Raw genomic sequence first — 21435 nt, forward strand, 5'->3', positions numbered from 1 at the left:
CGAGGGGGGTGATATAGACGGGGTGTCGACTTGATGGATCGAGTGGTTCGCGGGGAGGAAATAAGTGTCCAAGTGGGAGAAAAGTGACAGGGACCACGAGGAGGAAAGGTGGTCCAAACAGGCCAAGCGGATGTTCAAGGTAGCCAGGATAAGGTGAGGTACGGGAACGGGACGGTAAGGTAGGATACGGCGCCTTTGAACCTAAGATGAGTTGCTCAGGGAAGGGGAAGGACCGCGTGCCAGCGCCAGAGGGAGCTTGGGAAGTCTAAAGCGCCATTGAAGTGAATCACCGGCGCAGAGCCCAAGACACAGTTTCGGTACGGGGGCGCGAAATGCTTTAAAAGCGGCTCGGCCTGTGCGACCCCTCGAGGTACTGGGAGTATCGACGTTTGGTGTTGGGAGGACGGAGGACAGAGTGAGGTTTCAAGGTTGAGTGATGTCCTGGGCGGGTGCTATTCTCGAAGGGGGTGCGTGTAAGAGGAAGAAGCACAGGCGCAGGCGTGACAGCAACCGGTGCAGTCTGCAGTCCAATCCAGCTGGCAGGAACTAAAAAAGAAACTTGCAATGCACCTCAGTAGGCGAGTAAAGGCAGAGGTTGCAGAGTACCTTGGGCCTTGGGGTGAGATAATAGGACCGTAGCGCAAGACGGCGATCGGAGTGGCGGATGAAGATGGATGGACGGGCGGGCTCGGACGGAACTGTTTAGAAAGTAGGGAGGACCAGATGATTGAGGTTGAAGATGAGGGTGGCTCGGAGGCTTGGGTCGCGTGGGCGAAAAGACGTTGGCCTATGGCGGTATATTCCTCTCGAGAGTGTGTATAGGGTGCTGGTTGTCTCTCTGTCTCTTGCTATTGCGCTACCACATGGAAGGATGACGATGGATTCGATTGGCGGTATCGGGCGGGTTTGGGATGAGGAATTGAGACACGGACACACTGGACATTCAAGAGGGAGAAGAGGGGGAAGGGGGGAAAAGACAAGAAAGAGAGCGGAAAGAAGTGAGGGAAAATTGGACGGGTGAATTGAAGGCGAAATGGAGTTGAAGTGAGTGAGGTGCTTACGGAGTAGAGAGACGACGTTTCGAAAAAGGGAGGCGCAAGGTAAGGACGACAAGGTAAGTAGCGTCTACTGCGTACTTTCACACTCGCCCAGTCTCTCCTCTCTACGGGTGGGCAGGTCCCTCCTCCTCGGCCTCCCTCTCCCTCCTTCTTTCCCATCGGGCAATCAATGAAGGGGGGAGTGGGTGGAGGTACCAGTCGCATGGAGACCGAGAGTCCAAGGTACAGTGTACTAGTTTAGAGGCGTGGACTGGGGGGAAATTGTGGGTTTCTCGACGGCAACCGGGGGAAGCGATTTGAGAGAGGGACACGGGGGGCATGGGGGCCTGGCAAGCCTGCGAAAGAAGGGTAAGGGGAGAGGAAGAGGAAGCCACGAAGCGAAGACAAGTACTGTGAACTCCGTACCTGGTGCATGTACCTCTACCTCTACCTCATACACCCCCTCCCTCTGTCTGCGTCCCTCTGTCCTCTTCTTCCCTATTCTTCTTCGTCTTCTCCTCATCTTCCTCTTTTGAGTCCACCTCCGATATCCAAATTGATCGGATCCGACAGTTCGGATCTCTTAAACTCTACTGACCTATCTGTCACCCTTCTCCCTGCTATTTGGAACATTGGATACGCGTCGGAAAATGTATCAACCATATCTCATTCCAACGCCTGAGTCGTTGGCTTGATTGCAGAGCGCATCTTCATCAGACACTTTACGAACGTCCACTTTACGCCAGATGATCGCAAGAAATTGCGCTCCACGGCCTGCGGACGGGTCCTGGACACCGTGACACCCCCGACTATGGATCGAGCACGCACGCAGCCCGGCCTACCAGATATGGCTCAATCTGAGTTGGGCATGGCAATCATTGCAATCAATGGTGTGAAGTTGGACCTGTCTGAGGCGCCTGGGCGGACCCGTCGTCGTCTCCATGCATCTAAATGCGCCTCCATTCCACAACACTCACAACACTGCGAACCGTCGTCGTCGTCTGCTGTACACGTACACACTACGGTTACACAGTTCCAAGCTGCGTCTCGTCCTGCAAAGGCTGCAATTGAACAGACCAGAACGAGAACAAGGTACTTAGTACGCCTTCCCCCTCCGGAAACGCCAAGTACCCAGGAAACGCCAATCCGGGGCAGCTCTGTGCCTCGTGCCTGCGTCTGGCTGCTGTGCGCTGTTTGGTTCATCCATCGCCCGCTGTCCCACATGATGCAAGTCGAATCAAAATGCGAATCGAGTGTGCCTGTTTGCTGCGCATGGTTACCCGACCTCGCGTCACTGGCGGCCAAGTCAAAGGTCAAGACGGACAACCTTGGAAGTCGGACAGACAAAGGTGCCGCTGCCCCACGGAGCGCATTGCATTGCACCGCAACGATTCCTCGTCCAACGTGCTCTGTTTCCCACCGCCTCTCGCCCGAATCCTCCAATTCTGAGTCTGTCTGTCAGTCAGACTGTCTCTGTCCAAGACGCGCGTGGACCGAGGTAGACTTGCCAACGCAACGCACCACCTCAAGCCTGCCAGTCCCATCTTGGCCGATGATCCGTCTTGTCGCGCGCCTTCAACGTCTGCAACTGGCTTGTTCCTCATTCCTCTTGATAAATCGCCCTCCACGAGCACTGCAAACAACCAGCAAAGGCCCGTTCATATCGGGGCGGCGCAAGGAAAGGACGGAAGATGTCAATCGGCCAAGACTTTCACTTGTTTTACGCATTACGCTATCTGAGGTGGGAGAGCCGATGTACCCGGTACCTACCTAGGTCGGATCATTCGCTCCCTCTATGCCACTATCATCTATGGACCCTGTTAAGCTCCCCTCCCTCTCCACGACAACCCGACCCCTCAAGGAATGGGAGAGTGCTAGGCTCGGGGAACCAGATTGACCAGTGTTCGAACTTGAATACCATGCACATGCACCACACACCACGACTATGAACCCATTTACCGCAACCCTCCCTCCGACAAACCAATTGCCCAATGCCGCGCAAGTCTTGCCAGCCCGACCCTACGCCGTACCACCACGGCCTACAGGCTATGGGGGCCCGGAAGCGGGACGGAGCTCCATGAATCTGCAACTCGGCCAATCTGCGCCGCGTCGCGCCTTTGGTCATGACGGATTGGTTCCTAGAGGGTGATTTCTTCTCCATGGCGCCCATCGCGCGAGCAATCAGTTCATGATCCATATGTCATCATTTACCACCGACTTCAACTTAGTCATGGACAATTGACCCGGAAGCGTCGAAGTGTCCGGCCTTAATTTCACTTTTCTGCTCAGCTCAGTAACCCGGACCCCGAACCATCAACCGGACTGCCACAACACGATATCCCGTAAAACGAAATTGTTCAATCTTGTTCTCCCATTTCCACCAGAAAAGTCCGACAAGACGGCCTCCGCCGCCCAACAACGCCGCGGACGCCGCATCCCCTAAACTGGCAACTTGCGACTGGCACCTCGTCCAGCCAGCACCGTTGATGTCTCAAGCCCCCCTCCTACGACCAATCCGCAATGATCACTGGTTGTTCTCAACTTGACCATGGCGTACGGCCACGGGCGGCGGTCTAAACCCTCTCTGCTAAGCCTCCGAGGGGAGTAGGGAGTCGGCGTCCCTAGCGCACGTTTGCCTGCGCACGCTGCCTTCTGTATCTTTCTGTCAAGTCTTGTCTCACTCGCTGCACCATTGTGAGGCAGGCTACACCACAAAACGCCTCAGCGTTTCGCGCGCTAGGTGAGGTTTTACCTCGACGGCTCTCACCTCCTTTCCTTGCGCGCGCGCCGTCGCCGCCGTCGGCTCCGCCTGTAGCACTCCCTGATCCATGGGCAGTGCCAATGATCCGATAGATTTCTCAACTCTCAATGCCATTTGCAACTCAAGCTTTGGCCGGCTCCCTTTGAGGTTTTGGGCATTACTGATGATCCGCTTTTGATCTGATTGACAGGTCTGGTGGACCGCCAATGGTCGATTACTTCATGTCTGCCACGCTTTCTAGCCTAACCTACGTAGTAACTACATACCTAACCTAACCGTCAGTGTCGGTGGTTACTACCAATGCATTTCGTCGAGGGTCCCTTGCTGAGAGGGATAGTATCGAACAACTGCGCCTATCGATAATCATGCTCCGTTGTCCCCCTCTCATGTTCCACCTCACTCGACTCAGCCCCTCCAGCTCCTACCACTGCGGATACTCTCCTCGCGTACCCGGTTTCTACGGGTGCAACGAGTTGCACGGCAGCTGGACCCTTGATTTGCTTTCAATGCGTACGCAAACGCGCAACGAACGCTCGGTAGCTTCTTTTTGATCGACCGCCCGTCCGCCACAATACTACGGTATGATACACCCGAGTTCTCTTATAGGATAGAGGGAAATCTCCACTGTTTTGATCGCCTGCGGATGCGCAAGCGTGGCCGCAGGGAGTAGATCCCGCCAGAGATGTGAGTATTCCCGCGGATGAACTGCCACTGTCAGTGCTGCAAAACCACCAGGTAAATGTTACCCGTGCTCCCCTCCACAATGGGCAACCGGACATGGATACGTTCCCATGCCACTTCACCGACGTCGGGAACTATCATGTGGAAGAACGACAACCATCTCCTCGAAAAAGTCAAATCAACCTTTCGAGGCGGCCCTCCAAATGGCTAGCTAGCAACCAAGGCAAGAAGACCCCCACCAGCATAAACGTGAGTAACTTTCGTGTTCTCTCGTAGGGAAAGGCTTTCGAATAGACTCCCTTGATTATCGGATCTTGTCCAAGAGGGTGTGAAGAGGTTCGATTCGATCCCAACACGTTAACAATACCAACTGATATTTCCTCGTCTGGATCACATACGGCACGCACCAAGGTCGGCTAGGGAAACATGACATTTTACCAGCACCTCCGCCGAAGAAACAGATCCTCCTCTTAGAGATTTCGTAAAGACGCCAGCCCAATCCGTCTCGGCTTGACTTATTTAAACCTATGGTCCATAACACATCAGGACGGAGAAACGCACACAGCCAACGAAACGGGCCATTGTAAGCAACACGGATCTCGCCGCACACAAGTCGTAAACGTCAACTGGGCCGGAATCTGCATCGCACGATCCTCTGCCCTCTACTCTTCTCGCACACTTTGATCCGAGCAACTCTCCATACCCGGGCTGTACTCGCAGCGTATTCTGACAGGAGACCGTAAGAGACATCAGCGCCTCCTCCCGTTCTCCCCATCGCTTCGTCACTCCGTTTCTCTCCCTCTCGACGGGATCCAACAAACCTCTCTTCCCATCGTCCACTTGTAGCCATGAACAAAACATGTGAAAACTGCATGTCTCACCTCTGCGTGTCGTCTTGTCCCGCAGAGCAGGTCACCCCCACGAGCATACCTGTACCAAGGTCTCAACTACACTGCACTACCCGATATTAGTAGCTCAAAGTCCTTGGAAAGTTCAGAGTCTATCCGTCAACCCGTGATGCCGCGATGTCCCCTTCCCACCGCCTCGGGAACAACATCCCGCTTCAAACTAACCGGCTGGCCACATGGGGCGCTCTTGATCATCACGTTATCTAGAACACGCATCTCACTTGCCAGCATCCTACCTACTCAAGCGAATGCATGTCTAGAACCCGGATCGCAGCTAAACCCATCCCTCGCACCCCCCACCCCCCTCCTCTTCCTCCTTCTCCTCCACCAGATACATCGTAAGCCACAGAGCGGTCAAGGCCCCAAAACCCCAAAACCCAACTCCACGAACCCGACAAAACTCAGGTGCACCACCACCCGAGATCTGTCGACCGTTCGTTCCCCCTTCACCATTCTGAAAAAAGTACCAGACAAACCAAAATCACCCTCTCCCATCCCTCCGCCAACCCCAGCGAAAGATACGCCGTACCTTGTGTCGCGGGAGCGGGCGGTGGGTATCGTCAGCCAGCGGGGAATACACGGAAAGCCCGCCCGACTCCAACTTCTCTTCTCACATGCCCCCAACCAACCAACACCCCCGGCCACGATCAACCCTCCTAGCTTCGATCAAAGGACGATCCAACTACTACAACGCATAAAGGCTCCTCTTAGCGGGCAGAGATCGTGACGAAATAGCGAGGTGGGGGGGCGCCAGCATGTGCACTGCAAAAAAATAAAAATAACAATAAACGTGGAGAAATAACATGATGCACATTACCATGTCATCACTTGATCCAGCACCATCCCGGTAACATGACAACAAAACAAGTCATAGACAAGTCACGACTGCCTGGGAAACGGACGTGGTCTTTTTTTTTTTTTACTGGTGGGAAAGAAGACCCATTGAAAAGTTATCTGGCGGGAACCTGTGCTGAAAAAAGCACACAACGACTGTAGGGGCATGGCCATTTCCCATGTGATCCAACCAATCTGCCCTAAAGGAAAGGTTTCATATTTTGTTGGTTCCTCTTCCCGCTCAAGACCCATTCTCTCTTTTGTTCAACTTCCTCGTATACATCGTGATCCTGCGTCACTCTCTCCTTCGTTTCCCCCCCCCTCCATCAATAGCTGGCTGGTCTCGAGGCCGAAAAGGAAGAAGAAGAAAAAAGAAAAGCATGTGCAAATCACTCAGCCCGCTGGCCAATGTAATCCCCCAACTCCAAGATCTCATGCCGTGGCCGAGATCGTTTTTGTTTGCGTGTATGCGATAGCAAAGCCATGTCGCCTTTACTCGATGAGGCCGCCGTCTCGCGGAAGCGTGATCGAACCAATGCTGGCGTCTTCTTCATGGCGTCAAAAGGATTGCATGTGTGTGAGAGAGAGTTTTTTGAGGTGTGCCGCACTCCAGGAAGAAGTATTGTACAGTTAAAATAACAAGTGACATCCAGACGGCGCGAGGACGACGGTGTAGTTGAGAAGAGCGCATCTGGGGAGGGCGGAATATCCTGGAGAATGACAATCGTAGGTGTAGTGACCGCTTAGACATCCCACTCCTCCTCCTCGGTGCTGAGGGCGGAGAAGGATCCAAAGTTGGACGTGACGGGCTTTGCAGCCTTGCCATTGGAGGCAGGCTTCTGAACGGCCTGGGCGATGGGGCGAGCCGGAGCCGGGGCGGCGGCGGCGGCAGCGGCAGGCTTGGCAGCCTCGGGGGAAGGGGAGCGGTTCTCCTTCTTGGACTTCTTGGACTTGGCGGGAACAGTGTTCCACTCGTCCTCCTCCTTGAGGCGCTGGATCTGCTCCTCCTCAGAGGGAAGGGAAGAGATCCAGTTGTTGGAGGTCTGGGCGGGAGCGGCAGCAGAGGTGCCGTTCTGAGCCGGAGCATCGAAGGTGTCGAGAGGCTGAACAGCGGCGGAGGTGCCGTTGGTAGCAGAGGCACCGTTAGGGGAGCCGGCGGTCCAGGCGGACTTGTTGCCGTTGACGCTGGCCATGAACTGGGAGCCATCCTTGGCGGGGATGCCGGCGGCCTCGCGAGCGGTACGGCGCTGCTTCTCCAGCTTGACCTTGCGCTCCTTCTCCTCCTCCTCACGGGCGGCTCTCTTGGCCTCAACCTTTTGGCGGTTCTGGCGCTGCTTCTTGGTCTCAGCCTGCTCGGGGGCCTTCTGCTTCTTGGCCTTGGGCTTCTCCTTATCGGTGCCGGTCAGGCGGAGGACGGAGGGGCCGGATGCGGTGGGCTCAAGCATGTCATTGACGCCGCTGGGGTCGGCAGGGGTGACCTCGGGGGAAGCGGCAGGGGAGCTCTCCTCCTCTTCCTCAACAGCCTCGACGGCGGGGGCAGAGGAAGCGGCGGGCTCCTCCTCCTCCTCCTCGGTGACCTCGACAGGCTTCTTCTCGGCAGCACGCGATTGCTTGACGGACTTGGTCTTCTTCTTCTTGGCATCAGCAGCAGACTTGCCATCAAACTTCTTGCCCTCCTTGACACTGGCCATCCTCTTGGCGAAATCGGCATTATCAGCTTCCTCCTTAGGGTCATTGCTCAGCCATGTGCTAGAGGGATCGACTGCGCTCGTGGAAGCCTTCTCCTCGGGCTTTTGTGAAGCAAAGGCAGCCTTTCGCTGCTTCTTTGCGTTGGTGTTCTTCTTGGGCTCAACATATGCCTTGGCAGTCTTGGCAATCTGCGCAGGCTTCTTGTTGCCAGAGTAGTTGTAGATCAAGCCACCAGCGACGAGGAAGCAGACAAGGTAACCGCCCACGGTCTGGGTGTTGAGAAAGTCGGAGACTGTCATTGTTGCGATTGTGGATGGCGCAGAAACGCTACCAGATGGGTATTAAGGGGTATGGTAGATTATGCAACGTGGTGCAGTTGAGAACAGCAAAGACCACGGTTTGTCGGATCAAGGGCCGCAAGAGCTCAGGGTGCCGTTGAGGGTCACGGTGTATCTTCGATGCCTCACTGATGGAGAAGTTGTGGAGAGAGAGAGATTCGGATGACTGGATAATGGACAAGTTAGCAATGGAGTCCAATTTGTGCTGAGCTCTGCACACGGGAGCAGATGATCCGAGATGTCTGGGGCAAGCGCCGATCGGAGAACATACAGGTGGAAGGTGCGCAAGGGGAGAGATGTGGGCGCAACAATGGATGGGTTGCTTGAGGATGAAAGGCAAGGTGAGAGCGGTGATGCTCGGGGGGTTGGTGGGTTTGTTGAGGGGGAGAAACAACAAGAATTGGGTCAAAGTGAAGAAGGAAGAAGGGCGATTGAGGAGGCGTTTCGACCACGCGGTTGAAAGACGGCTTGGATGTCGTGTTCAGATGCAGGTAGCTTGGCAAGGAGAGACAGGCCGAAAAAAAAAGTTACCAGGTGGCTTCTCAGCAAACTGTGCCTGCGGTACTGCCAGTGGTCCAGGGCAGGTCCAAGGTGTAGAGGCTAGAGCCAGTAGCAAATGGGGGTTTTTGGCTGAGGCAAGCGCCCGGGGTTCATGCCACGGATGCAAAAGCCGACCTAGGGAATAGGTTGGACCGCTGGAGAGGTCCCACGGGTAACCTGCTGCTACTGCTGCGGCTGCTCGGTGTTGCTATGTGCTCCAGGTATCCAATCTGTAAGGTGCTGCATCAAACCCTGACCTGCGTCGGGCCCGAGTCTCCAGGAGTGGGAATTGCGTATGAGGATTGGTGTCCTCTTTTGCCGCAGGTCCCCAGGGATGTGTTTCTGGCTGGCCGAGCTCAGATGAAGCAGCAAGATGAAAGGCAAGACGAGGGAGTGTGTGATGTGAGATGCGAGGAAGAAGAACAATTGAGGAGAAAATTGCACTTACTTGCTGTATGGCTGCTCTTCTCAGCGATCTGATGTTTCTTTCCTCGAGTTAAGCAAGGGAGGTAGGTGAGGTAAGGGTAGGTAATGGAGGTAGATGAGGTTATCTCCAGGGTGCTGTTAGGTAATTTCCTGGATCTCCAAAGTGACAGCTTCGCGTTTCCACGGGGTTGAGGGACGTGGACCCGCCTTTTCTTTTGGGGCTCGGCTGTCAGCACGGACTCGGGAGAACTTGAAAATTGGGGACAGGTCACGTGTTTGGGAGGCAACGACTGATGGAAGACAAGGGAGCAATCACCAACCTGGAAGGTGTCACTCACACGTGACTGTGATGGCTTCCCTCCATAAGAACTCTCCGTGATTGGGCGAAACGATGTCAAGGTCACAGTGCTTGCTGTCAGGGCATCAAGTCAATTGACAACCGCCAAACAATGTCATTGGAGACTTGTCGGACTCGGAGGTTACCTTGATATCCCGCGGGCCCGGCCTGTTAAACCGAAAAGCAAAAATTGTAGAATTAAAAATAGGTTTTTTGCAGACAGCTTTCCTTGGGTAGGTTCACGTGAGTAAGGTACCCTCATCCAAGTAAACTTCCCGAGGCCCTTCCGTTTCCCACGTCTCATCTAATGTTTGCAAGGTCCAGAGTTGCAACTTGCCGCATGTCAGATTCCTTTCCCTTGGCTTTCCCGATAAGAGCTGGGGGCAGCTTACCCGCCTACCTTACCTCAGGTGCCCAATGCCCCCAAAATCCCCCAAAGTCCCCCAAAGTCCCTATTTTCCAAGGTTTCCCGCAGCGACCTGCCTCAAGCTTATCGACAACAGCTGGATCTCGGTGGCTCAAAACGGCTTAGCGTGTCATGTCTCTCTCCATCATTTGCACCGCAACAACCACAACCCCACCATCGATCCCCCTCGAGGGCGGCGCATTTGACGCTTCCAACGATGAGGGGTTCGGCCGCTCGGTCGCCCGCCCGTCTCAACTATGCCAACTTCTCAATGCGACACCGACGCCCTTCCTATTGACACAAAAAGGACCCGGCGAGAAGGCAGGAACGACGGAGTCACACCGTCAAGGCCACATCACATCTCCCGGGGCGCCGGGTTGCTTATTTCAAGGCATCTACACCGGAGACAGGCGGAGACCGGACACCTCCGTTCAAGCTTAGCTCACGTGCCCGCAGATGTCCGCTTCCCCCCACCACTCCCCCATCAACATTTGGTTTCCTATATCACTACTGTTTTCCCCAGCTTTCTTAAGTGATTTAATCAACTGTGTAATTTGAGACGAAGTCATTCTCGTCTTCATTGAACACTTTTCAACCCAATTTCAAGAGATTTCTTCTGAATCAAACATCGCAGCCATGGCCCCCAAGAACCGCGTCATTATCGATTCCGACCCAGGTGAGATATAAATGAGCGAACCCCCCAAAAGTACTGCGATGTGCAAGTAGGCTTACACATCTCTGCCAGGCATTGACGATGTCATGGCCATGCTCCTGGCCCTTTCGGCCTCCCCTGAGGAGCTCGAGGTCATGATGATCTCAGTTACCTACGGCAACGTGCCTCTCCAGAGGTGAGTTTAATGCTGCGCAAGAAAACATTAGAAACCCTTGGTCTAATCGTTTACGATGAAGCTGCCTGAAGAACGTCGTTGCCCTCTTCCACGTCTTGGAAAAGGAGATTGCATGGCGCAAGGAGAATGGAAAGCCCGAGGGCTTCGAGTCCCTCAAGGCCTACAAGCCCATCGTATCAGTCGGTGCCGAGCACGCTCTGGAAGACGACGAGCTGGCCGCCGACTACTTCCGTAAGACACACTCCTCGGTTCAACCTCTCCCAGCTTCCATCTCCTGACTCTCCTCCAGACGGACTCGACGGCCTTCACGGCGTCCACGAGAAGCACCCCCACCTCTCCCCGGACGACCGCTGGCAGTCCCTCTTCCACACCGAGAAGAACGTGGACCACGACCCCTCGCCCTTTAACCAGTACTTCACCCCGGCCAAGCAGGTCGCCCACAAGGAGATCCTGCGCATCCTCAAGGAGAACGAGCCCAACACCATCTCCATCTGCGTCGTCGGCCCCATGACCAACGTCGCCCTCGCCGCCGCCGAGGACCCGGAAACCTTCCTCCGCGTCAAGGAGCTCTGCGTCATGGGCGGCGCCGTCCACGTCGAGGGCAACATCACCCCGCACGGCGAGTTCAACACCGTCGCCGACGCCGTCGCCGCCGCGCGCGTCTTCGCCCTGACCTCCCCGACCCCGCGCTCCACTATGCCGCCCATCTCGGACAAGAAGTCGTCCCTGCCCCCTTACCCGGCCAGGCTGTCCAAGAAGCTCAAGCTGACGCTGTTTCCCCTCGACATCACGACTCCGCACCTGCTCCGCAAGAACTACTTCACCGAGACCATCAAGCCCATTGTGGCGTCCGGAAGCCCCCTCGGCCAGTGGGTCAACCACTTCATGTCAAAGTGCTTTGACAAGATCATCGAGATGGAGGGCGACGGACAGGAGCCCGGTCTCTCCTTGCACGACCCCTTGACGGTCTGGTACCTTCTGACGCAGTCCGACCCCAAGTGGAAGGCCACCGCGGAGCCGGAGGACATCCGCATCGAGACCACGGGCCAGTGGACGCGCGGTATGCACGTCATTGACCGGAGACTCCGCGTCAAGTACAACGAGGCCGCCCTCGAGGCCAGCGAGACGGGCGATGCCGTCGACGTCCTGACCCTGGCCGAGGTCCCCGGCGACACTGGCGGCTGGCTCAGCACCAGCAGGGGCAACAGGGTCAACAGGATGGTTGAGTCCCCCGGCGAGGACTTGTTTGCCCCAGACCTGATGAAGAGAGTTTTCGGATAAAGATAAGGAGACAAGGGACGTATATTTTCAGCCACCACCTTCTCTATGTGTGTGGGCGTGAGGGCTCTTTTGTTGTTGATGTCTCGTGTCAGCACAAACATGGTTTTGAGACTGTAGCAGCATAGAGGAGAGATCTGGATAGAAGAAGAAAGGCAGGCGCATACCCCGTAGGAAAACCCAATATCATTCTATAGCAACCCCCAAATATGTGCAAACGCCGTTGTTCTTTGTGTGTGTAGGTGTGTGATCATGCGCATGTGCATATGTGCATGAAATGCGCGCACGCCTGTCTGCCTGCCTGCCTGTCTCAATGGCAGCAGTGCAATCTCATGTCCTTCCCAACATTCGGGTATCCCGCTCGTAATCAAACATCCCGTGACTCGGTGTGTCACTCTCATTCTCGAGAACCATCTCTCTGCTCTTGTTTTGCTTTTCCTGTATGTATGCGTGGCTTTCATACGTGCTTGGTTCCTCCAATAGCAGAACCCTTGACTTGGGTCCAGTCAATGCTCTCGTCTAGCGCCTCGTCTACCAGGCCGATCGTGCAGACATTGTCGCCTCGGACGAGATAGAGGCCGAGGGGCACTTCGACAGAGGGTTCGCCACTCTCGGGGGTTTGGATGACTCGCTCTTGGGCACTGCTGAGGACCTGGGGCGCAAGATGTGTGTTAGCTAGGCGCAGCTCAGAAGACTCGAGAGAGAGTTGTGAAGAGGGGAGGGGAAGGGGTATTACGAGGTTCGTGGACTGGTCCGCAGCTTCCAATGTGCCCACCAAGATTCGTGAGTCCGACGTCACAATGAGGACTTTCTCTGTTAGGGAGAGGATGGTCAGTATGTCATCGGGGAAAGCAGCACTCAAGGTTGGTGGTTTGGGGGGGATGTACTGTTGAGGTAGCCTCCGAGGGTTGCCATAGCTGCGGAGATGTCGAGGTCTGAAGGTGTAGAAGACTCTAGATGGAGATGAGGTAGGTATTCGTGTGGAGAATTGGATCGTCGGCTGCTTGGATTTATTTGACCAGAGGGTGCTCGGAACTGTCGCCAGTGGTATTATCGCAGTGTTGGATCCAGAAGTTTGGCTGGTGAAATTCGGGAATTCTGAGAAGAGGGACCTTGGAGCTCTCAAGCTAGCCCACTTTGGGCCAAGGTAAGCACGACAAGGTCTGGTCTGTGCACTCCCGGCCGTTCGTCCTTTCCTTTCAACAAGCCGTTAGATGTCACTCGAGCTCTCAGCTGGCACCAAAGCCATCGCAGCTCATTGCTACAAGTCAGCCCAACATGGGTGATCGAATTGTTTCCTTGCCACCTGCAATAATGGAAACCCATAATAGGTCGCCTTCTCCCACTCAATGATGGTCCAGAAACACACCGTTGGCGCCAGTGCCGAGCAGGCGCTCACTCAGCCCTCACAAGTCAAGGCAATTCGCCATGGTACCGAGATTGCTGGCCTCAAAAGGGGATGGCTGCCAAGATCCCAGGCTGAAATATCAAGCTCGGTAGACTGCTGTGCCGCATGAACCTACTCGGCCTGCCATACTCACTGGGCGACGAACCCCGGCAGCGACATCACCTGCTCAATCGGGTGTGGCACTGGGCTGAATTTCGTTTTTGCGCTCTTAAAGACTCTGTGATTGCCTCTTCACCGCTGTGTAGTGGAAACTTTCAATCATGTCTCCAGACGAAAGATATATCTCACTATTCGCAGAGGCGACGGTCCGATTCTCTTTTCTCCCGAGTCAGGATGTATAGCAGCATCACCGCGTTTCCTCGATATGAACGTATCTGCTCAAGATGACAGTCCTAGCCAGGGCAAGAAGTACACGCTCAACCAGACTCAAGAGAGAGCGGTACGGCGCTTACTATTTCTGTGCGCATTGGTCTTTGATGCACTCACAGTGACGCTCGTCGTCTTTCTATGCGTCGGCGCATGGAATAAGTCGAGTGGTTTGAGATCGTCAAAAGGTCTAAATAACAGAGAGGCTCACCTCGCTACTGTGAGTCGCACTCGAGGTCGGGAGGACCACCCTCTCTTCCACACCCTCTCTTTCACTCCCGTCTCCATATGCCTGTACTGACAATGGATGACAGTGGTCGGCGGCATATGTCCGGCGATGGCCAGCCGACGAGACCACGGTGGTCTTCAGTTGGCACCTAAGCAGCTACTGCTACTCGCACCTAGGGCGAGAGGCATGTATCCGCCGGGCTCCCGGTGCCCCCTTCGACCTCGATGACATTATGGACGACGTCGCTCTTGCAATAAGAGGGGGTTCGACTTATTCGTCAAGCAGGGGCACTTTCCCGGCTCTGGAATCGCAAGGCATTGACCTCGGGACGGCGTCCAAAGTCACTTCGTCCAAGAACGCGTTCATCGCCTACATCATTTTCATGGTGGCTGTAGCGTGCCTCTGGTCATGGCACTTCTTCGTCAGCACGGTTCCGGGCGCACCCAACTGTGATCGATTCCTGGCCGTGTCGTTTACTTTAGCGGGGGCGGCGCTGCTCGTCGCCTCGGCCAACACAACCCGTGCGGCCCTTGAGGCGGACGGCATCCTCGCCCAATATGAGAGCGTCTTCAAGTACCACAGCGCCGGTACTTCGACACTCGTCGTCACGTGGATCGCCTCGGCAAGTCATTTCCTCGCGGTTACGATGTATACGGTTGCAGCGGCCATTGGCAAACGACTACGGAAGCCAGACCGATACCCGCCAGAGTCGGAGCCGTCAGACATGGGGCGGACTAATGACGCACGCAGAGCGAGGGAGGCGGAAGTGCCAGCGCAAGTCGACAGAGATCATTCTTATATGAGGCGTCTCGAGGCTTTCATGCGCGTGCGCGGTCAGAGACGAAGATCAGAACTAAACTCCTTTCGCATGAACCGCAATAGCGGAGAATACCGGAGGACAGATGCGAATGGCGATATCTGGTTGCCGGTTTACTCGAGGGCCGATCCGATCGCGACGCGTGCACCGGTAAAGCCAAACGTTGTGACCGGTCCGTCTATTGGAATACCGGATGCCAGCGCGGCTACCGGTGGTCAATCTCGCACGGGCAATGTGGTCGATGAGCCAGCGCCGGCCTATGAGCGGTATCAAACTGCATCATCTCGCCGCCCGTGAAGTACTCTGTAGGTAGATGGTATTCAAGGGTTCCGGATAGCGGTGTGTTTTTATGTAATATACGATGAGAAGATCTTTGTTATACCCATGTTAGTGTACATTGCTGGAATTCGATATTACACAGTCTACTCAGCTGCATCACAAGTGCGTAATTAGTCAAAAAGTCATGCCGTGGCGGGAGCGGTCCAATTCAAACGGACGGGGCCGCTGAACCGGCACCAGCTGCACTAAGTTCCACCCCGCCAGGGTCGCGAGCCAAAAATCCTAGCGCGACAACTCCGAGTCCAGCACATCTTAAATCTGACCTCACCCAACCAACTCGTCCCCAAACTTCCTTGACCCAACCACACCTCCCGCTGCCCACGATGTCGTCTCACGACACACCAACCATCTACGCAGAACTCCTCACAAACATCCGTCAGCTCTCCATCGCAGTGACCCTCTCCTCACCAGCAGGAGGACAAACAAGAGCCCTCATCGCCCCCAACGGCGAGACGCTGCACATCCACCACGCAGGCACAGAAACCTCATTCCCGCTGCCCGGGAGAGTTCTCGCCCAGGCAGGAGCTCCCACAGCCTTACCCACACCACCACCGTCAGCATCATCATCAGCCTCGCAAACGCTATCATGGCGTCTCCCGCTAGCAGACTCCCCAGCGGCGCGCAGCGGCGGTACCAGCCTCGCAGATGACCCCGTCCCCTGGACGGCGCGGGACCTCCTCCCCGGCTCGGCCGTCGCGTGCAGACGCTGCGCCGCGGTCGTCGTGCCCGGCGGGAAAGCGGGGGAGTGGAAAGGCCTGCCGAGCGAGAACTGGGCGGAGATGATGGACTTCTGGCACTGTCATAAGCCTAGCACGGATCGCGAGGATGAGCACGAGCACGGCGGCGTGAACGGAGAGGGCAAGGAGAAGGATGACCACGAGCATCTGACTAGGCGCGGGTACGGAGCCAACTCGTCCATTGCCGCGCAGCCTGGCGTCGGCATGGTAGATTTGACGTCGTTTCTGTTTTGCGAGGCTGATTGTGTTGGTCTCAAGGTAAGCGGCTATCTTTCTCTCTCTCTCTCTCTCTTCATCTCTCTTTTGTCACTCGCATCTTCAACACATCATGTTGGGATTCGTCTATTCGATACATATAACCGTGTATCCCCAAAACACGGGGGCATCAAGAAGGAGGCCATGTCGGCAGCAACACGCTACCAACTCAGTGATCTGGTCACCGATACTCCGCCCCTATATGAACTATCCAAAACGTACGCCGTCGTCCCTGCCCTTGCGCAGGGGGTGCTTTCAAAAGTGCAAGACTCCGAAGCCTCTACACCCCCTCGTGTGTGTAAGATGGTTTCTGGGTCTTGAACTTGGGTTCGCAAAAGACGGTTGGCCCTCTTGCTTTCACTGGGGTTGTCCAGAGCCTCGGAGACACCGGGATAAACAGCGAGGGACATTGAACGAATACCTTATCCATTTCGCGTATACAGTCACGATCCGTTCCGTATACTCTTCTTCTTCTTCGTCTTCACTCTTCTCTCCTTACTTACACTTCTTCTCTCCACTCCAGTTCTCTCTCCCATCATCAGCTGCCGCACCCCCGGCATCCTCCAGCTCAGAAGTCCTAGCTGGAGGAGGAGCAGGAGACTCCGACTCTGATTCTGCGTCTGATCCCACAGAACCACCCCCTCGGATGCTCAACATCGCCTGCTCCGCCTGCGCCTCCCACCTAGGCTTCTTCAACGTAGCCATCTCCTCCGTCGTTCTGCTAAAATGGCAAGTGTCATGCCAGACAAGCATATCACACCCCACAGCCGCGGCTGAGGCGACAGCACTGCCCACCAGCACAGACTGCCTAGCCGCGACCCTCATCGCGACCCTCTCCCGCTCAGGCTCCTCCAAATCAGTCGTCGTCCCGGCCTTCCAATCCACCCAGAACCTGGCTTCTTCTCCCTCCGGCGATGGCGGCGACGCCGTACCGCCTGCCCTGCACCTCTGGATCCTCAACAGCAACATCACCTACGCCTCCTCTTCTTTCCCCTCTTCTTCTTCTTCTTCTTCTCCTCACCAACGCGCAAAACGCGCAGCCATGAAACTGCTATACAAAGAAATCTCCCAAGCCGAAGCAGACGACATGCTCGAGTCCATGACGTCCGACGTGCAAGAGGTCAACCTCCCTCTTCCGGCCATCGTCGCCGCAGCGGAGGGGTTGAAGCAGAGTAGTCGGTTATTACCACCGAGTGAGCGGGTGTTTAAAGGGTGGAATGTGGGCTTGTTGGACAAGTGGGAGCCAGCCAGCCTTTCGTAGACACGGTGGTGAGCTCGTGATGATGTAGAGCTCGGGGCAGGGAGTCGAGCCGAGGGCAGAGGTGTGGGGGTATGGCCGTTGGAACTTGAGAGTGAGGTACTCGAGAGAGGGAGCCAGAGAGAGAAACGGAAATTGAAGCTACGAACAAACATGGCACAAATGATACCTCATCCAATTACGAGATTTTGGCCACGAAACCTCCGCCCAGAGTCTAGACTCTCTTACATAGCTTAACTAATAACATAACTCAAACCGAGGCCACCCCTCCGTATAACGATCATACGTCCTGTCAAAGGAGGCTGTATGAGGTTCGCATCGCAAGCCTCACCAGGCCCCCGATGCCATCATCTATGCTATTCAATAACCAAGATCCAATCAAACCGCATGGTTCATTCATTACCACCGTCCGCCTGCCTTAGCCAACGTATCGCATTTTACCAAGTGGCCGTTGGCAAGCAAAGCACATCCTCATCTCACGATACACAACAGGCAAAAGGGGAACATCAGTGTTCGTAACTTGGCAAGCCATCAATTGGTGCAACAGCCTACAAGTTGCAATGTGAATAATACAATAAATCCTCCGCGCCGCCATTTTTTCCCTTCATCTTTTTCATAAAAAAAAAGATAAAAACAGGTTATATCGACAACATTCCTCCCCCCCGCCGCCCTCCATTGCTCCTTAATTCTCCCCTTTTCCATTTCCCATTCATCAGCCATCAATCCCCTCTGTATGGGAAAGGGGAAACATGTGAAATGGCGACAGCTGGAGAACAGAAAAAGAAGAGACAACTGCCACTGCCAAAATTTCACCAAGTTGCCCTCCTGGTTTGACAACCCTTCAACACCATGGAAATGCCTCCCCCAACCCCCTTTGGATATGGTAAACAAAAAATTGATAATTACATATTCAACCCAGACAGCGTGGCATGCGCGTTGTGTTGTTGGTGTTTGAGTTCTCTGCGATATTGGTATCACGGAAATGACTGACTGCGAAGGGAACGACCTGTCCCGGGTCTCGCTCTAAAAGAGGAATGTACAGAAGAGATGATGCTGAGAATGGAAAAGGAAAAGGAGATAGATTTGAGAGAACGAAAGACAGCGTGAGATAACGGAAAACCATGTTCACGAGCGGATGAAGATAATTACGCCGCCCGGGAGACATGCCATGTCTGCGGTCGTATGAGGTGTTTTGGAGTAATGAAAATAGTGTGCGCGTCGGATAGTGAGATGGATCGAGAGTGAGTTTGCGCGGGATAGTACGTGGGTGTGCGTGTTTGTGAGTGTGTAGCGAGAGAGATTTGGTGATAAGTGTGAGGGATGTAACGAGTGGACTTTTGAGTGCTCTAAGCCGTCTATGCTGGAATGCAGAGGCCCCCGCCGAAAACGATGCTCCGGAAAAGACCTGGGTATAAAAAAGGACGGATCATGATTTTGAGTGTCGTGAAGCGCCATGGACGTGAGCGGAGCTCGCAGGTGTCGCACAATGGCCATTAGTGTCTCATCACCGCCATGGCTTCAAGGCATTTTTGTCGATTGAACCTAGAGACGATTTTGTTTGTTGATCCCGCCAAGGTTCAACCAGCTCATGTCTGAAGAGGTGGCTGCCAGGGCGAGGGGCGGCTGTTGGCTAACACCGTTGGGAGCACTGGTCTGCGTTTGCCTTTGCGGGAGGCTTGGGGCTAGTGACGTAGGGTAAAGGCTCTCGGCATAAACACTGCTTGGAGCGCGGTCCGCTCCCCAGGGCCTTGAGGGGCCGGTAGGATCCCATGTGTCCCGAACACTCTCGGGGATACCGCTCGAGTACCCTGAAGATGCGTTCGACGTGGGTCTTCGGGGGGATTCGATCTTGCCAGAGACTCCATCGCGGAAGGGAATCTGGTTCGAGTAGTTTGACACCGTCGGGCTGCCAGAGACGACACGGCTCAGTTCTGGCCGACCATCGTGCTGAATAGGCGGAACAGTGGACAAGTCCTGGGTAATTAGGTGCAGAGGAGGGACGGTAGCGGAGTCTTGCGTGATGCGGTTTTTGGGTGTGTTGGAGTAGTGAGAGGTCTCGGAATCGACGGTTGTACGCTTAGAGTTGCCGAATCCGAGAATGTTGAGCGCGCTGCCGCCGGACCAGTAACGGTTCCAGCCAGAGCTTCTGCGCGTCTCGCCAGCACGACCAACCGGAGCTCCTCGCGGCGTAGGGCGAGGCTCGACCACGTCGGCGGCGAACGAAACACCCTTTTCATCGCGGGAAGGGGGTGCGAGGCCTGGTGCCTCATTCATCTGGGGAAGGGGCTTACCGATGGTGCTCTTGAAGAAGCTGTTGGATGTATCACGCTTGCTTCCACTGCGAGCAACACCGGCAGACTTGGGTGCATTGCCATTGACCTTGCCCATCAAAATCGCCATTGAGGAGAATGATCCGGCCGAGTCTTGTTGCTGATGACCACGGAAGTGAGGAGCAGAGTTGAAATCGTCGTTGCCGTATCCAAGTCCAGCCTTCTCATCGGGGAAGCCCCTAGGGCTCATGCCCCTCGGGTCCTGGCCGCCCTCCACGTTTTGCTGGTTCTTTCCACGACGCTTTCGGATGCAGAAGAGGATCAGGCCGAGGAGAATCATGATACCGGTAATGGTACCAAGGACAATGCCAAGTATAGCGTTAGCACTGACTGCGGCGGGGGCCCCAGCAGCAGCAGCTGTCTCGGTGCTGGCAGATGAAGATGCAGAGGCGGAGAGAGTCGCGGCGGCAGACGCAGAGGCAGAGGCTGACGCCGACGCAGGAAGTGTAGAGATGGAGCTGGAGCTCGTTGCGGTTGAGCTCGCAGTGGTGCTGCTCGTCGATTCGCTTGTAGCGAGAACCTCCTGCTCGTTCAACTTTTGGGCAGCATCTTCCCAGCTGTTTTGGCGCGCGTTGAAGATGCAGAGAACATCGTCGACGGCACCTGATCCTCCTGAAAAAACGACGGTTCCATCAGAACCCTGAGCAACAGCGTAGTTGGATCGCGTGCCTGTAGGCGCCAGGGTGCTGTTGTAAGCGGGCCAGTCGCTCAGGGTCAAAGATGCGCGCTTCTCAATCCCGCCCTCCACGCTGCGCGTCTTCGCCTTCGAGACTGCCTGGGAGTTGGTCACAGGTGCGCCCGCCGCGTCGATGAGGACCATGCGCTTGACCACGTTTGGCGCAACGGAAAGGTCAAATGTGTACAAACTCTTGCTTCCGTCGTCTCCGTTCATGATAATTGCGCGAATTGCAGTCGTGTCCTTCAGCAAGGGTTCCCCGAGGGTGGCACCCGAGTCGGTCCATTTCGTATCGGGGTTGAAGAGCATAACCTTGCTGTTTGTCGTGCTGCCTCCAATGACAACTGCTTGTGTGTCGGACCATGTCAGAACAATGGGATTTACGACAGGCGGTGCTGATGATTCGTAGGCTCGGGTGCTGTAAGGCGCGGATGCTCCGACAACAAAAGTCTGTGTCGAAGGACCAGAGTAACCATCCTGACTGCCACCGTACATGATAATCTGGTCAGTTCCAGGGAGGTATGTTGCTCCGTGGAGAAGACGGTCCTGCGTGACGTGGTCCTGTGGTGAGATGGACTCCCATTTTCCTGTCGCGTAGGTGAACTTTTGAAGTCCATGATAATCTGTTGACGTGCCCTTGCCTCCTACAACGTACAAGCCGGCCTTGCTAGCATCGGTGGGGTTGGAGCCGACGCAGACAGCACCTGTCACTGCCTCACCTTGCGCCAAGGTCTTCCATTGGGCTCCTTCTTCGAGCGAAAGCGACTGGAAAGCACCGGAGGAATATGTGTAAAGAACGTTGTTGTAAATGACCGAACAGATGTTGTCCAAAGCGACTTTGGGCTCGGGGAGCTTCATCGTGATCGTGCCCTGTGCTGTGTTTTTTATGACTAGTGAATGTTGTCGTCGAGGTAAACTGGGTTTCGGGGTTGAGTGG

General features: G+C 55.2%; 8 protein-coding genes across 8 annotated transcripts; 5 read left to right on the top strand and 3 right to left on the bottom strand.

Moving 5' to 3' along the window:
* Positions 1 to 1470: 1470 nt before the first annotated feature.
* On the top strand, positions 1471 to 2777 carry CLUP02_05917 (uncharacterized protein; the record flags this gene model as incomplete). The annotated part of the gene is made up of 5 exons (XM_049284922.1): positions 1471 to 1689; positions 1741 to 2049; positions 2118 to 2196; positions 2270 to 2441; positions 2504 to 2777. The coding sequence occupies 5 exons, from the start codon at positions 1471 to 1473 to the stop codon at positions 2775 to 2777; spliced, it is 1053 nt and encodes a 350-aa protein (XP_049142065.1).
* Positions 2778 to 4184: 1407 nt separating this feature from the next.
* CLUP02_05918 (uncharacterized protein) lies at positions 4185 to 6897 on the top strand (the record flags this gene model as incomplete). The annotated part of the gene is made up of 8 exons (XM_049284923.1): positions 4185 to 4308; positions 4517 to 4728; positions 5170 to 5321; positions 5391 to 6110; positions 6225 to 6234; positions 6555 to 6631; positions 6698 to 6798; positions 6875 to 6897. The coding sequence occupies 8 exons, from the start codon at positions 4185 to 4187 to the stop codon at positions 6895 to 6897; spliced, it is 1419 nt and encodes a 472-aa protein (XP_049142066.1).
* Positions 6898 to 6964: 67 nt separating this feature from the next.
* On the bottom strand, positions 6965 to 8209 carry CLUP02_05919 (uncharacterized protein; the record flags this gene model as incomplete). The annotated part of the gene is made up of 1 exon (XM_049284924.1): positions 6965 to 8209. The coding sequence occupies one exon, from the start codon at positions 8207 to 8209 to the stop codon at positions 6965 to 6967; it is 1245 nt and encodes a 414-aa protein (XP_049142067.1).
* Positions 8210 to 10089: 1880 nt separating this feature from the next.
* On the top strand, positions 10090 to 12086 carry CLUP02_05920 (inosine-uridine preferring nucleoside hydrolase; the record flags this gene model as incomplete). Its single annotated transcript, XM_049284925.1, has 6 exons — positions 10090 to 10386; positions 10414 to 10489; positions 10517 to 10633; positions 10703 to 10805; positions 10867 to 11036; positions 11095 to 12086. 6 exons carry the CDS (start codon positions 10090 to 10092, stop codon positions 12084 to 12086), a joined length of 1755 nt encoding a protein of 584 aa, XP_049142068.1.
* Positions 12087 to 12540: 454 nt separating this feature from the next.
* On the bottom strand, positions 12541 to 12998 carry CLUP02_05921 (LSM domain-containing protein; the record flags this gene model as incomplete). The annotated part of the gene is made up of 2 exons (XM_049284926.1): positions 12541 to 12896; positions 12971 to 12998. 2 exons carry the CDS (start codon positions 12996 to 12998, stop codon positions 12541 to 12543), a joined length of 384 nt encoding a protein of 127 aa, XP_049142069.1.
* Positions 12999 to 13435: 437 nt separating this feature from the next.
* CLUP02_05922 (uncharacterized protein) lies at positions 13436 to 15200 on the top strand (the record flags this gene model as incomplete). The annotated part of the gene is made up of 4 exons (XM_049284927.1): positions 13436 to 13589; positions 13645 to 13665; positions 13737 to 14077; positions 14172 to 15200. The coding sequence occupies 4 exons, from the start codon at positions 13436 to 13438 to the stop codon at positions 15198 to 15200; spliced, it is 1545 nt and encodes a 514-aa protein (XP_049142070.1).
* Positions 15201 to 15565: 365 nt separating this feature from the next.
* On the top strand, positions 15566 to 17495 carry CLUP02_05923 (uncharacterized protein; the record flags this gene model as incomplete). The annotated part of the gene is made up of 3 exons (XM_049284928.1): positions 15566 to 16237; positions 16370 to 16528; positions 16758 to 17495. 3 exons carry the CDS (start codon positions 15566 to 15568, stop codon positions 17493 to 17495), a joined length of 1569 nt encoding a protein of 522 aa, XP_049142071.1.
* Positions 17496 to 19034: 1539 nt separating this feature from the next.
* On the bottom strand, positions 19035 to 21356 carry CLUP02_05924 (pre-mRNA splicing factor CLF1; the record flags this gene model as incomplete). Its single annotated transcript, XM_049284929.1, has 1 exon — positions 19035 to 21356. One exon carries the CDS (start codon positions 21354 to 21356, stop codon positions 19035 to 19037), a length of 2322 nt encoding a protein of 773 aa, XP_049142072.1.
* Positions 21357 to 21435: the final 79 nt, after the last annotated feature.

Source organism: Colletotrichum lupini, chromosome 3, assembly GCF_023278565.1.
Source record: "Colletotrichum lupini chromosome 3, complete sequence".
Taxonomy (NCBI): domain Eukaryota; kingdom Fungi; phylum Ascomycota; class Sordariomycetes; order Glomerellales; family Glomerellaceae; genus Colletotrichum; species Colletotrichum lupini.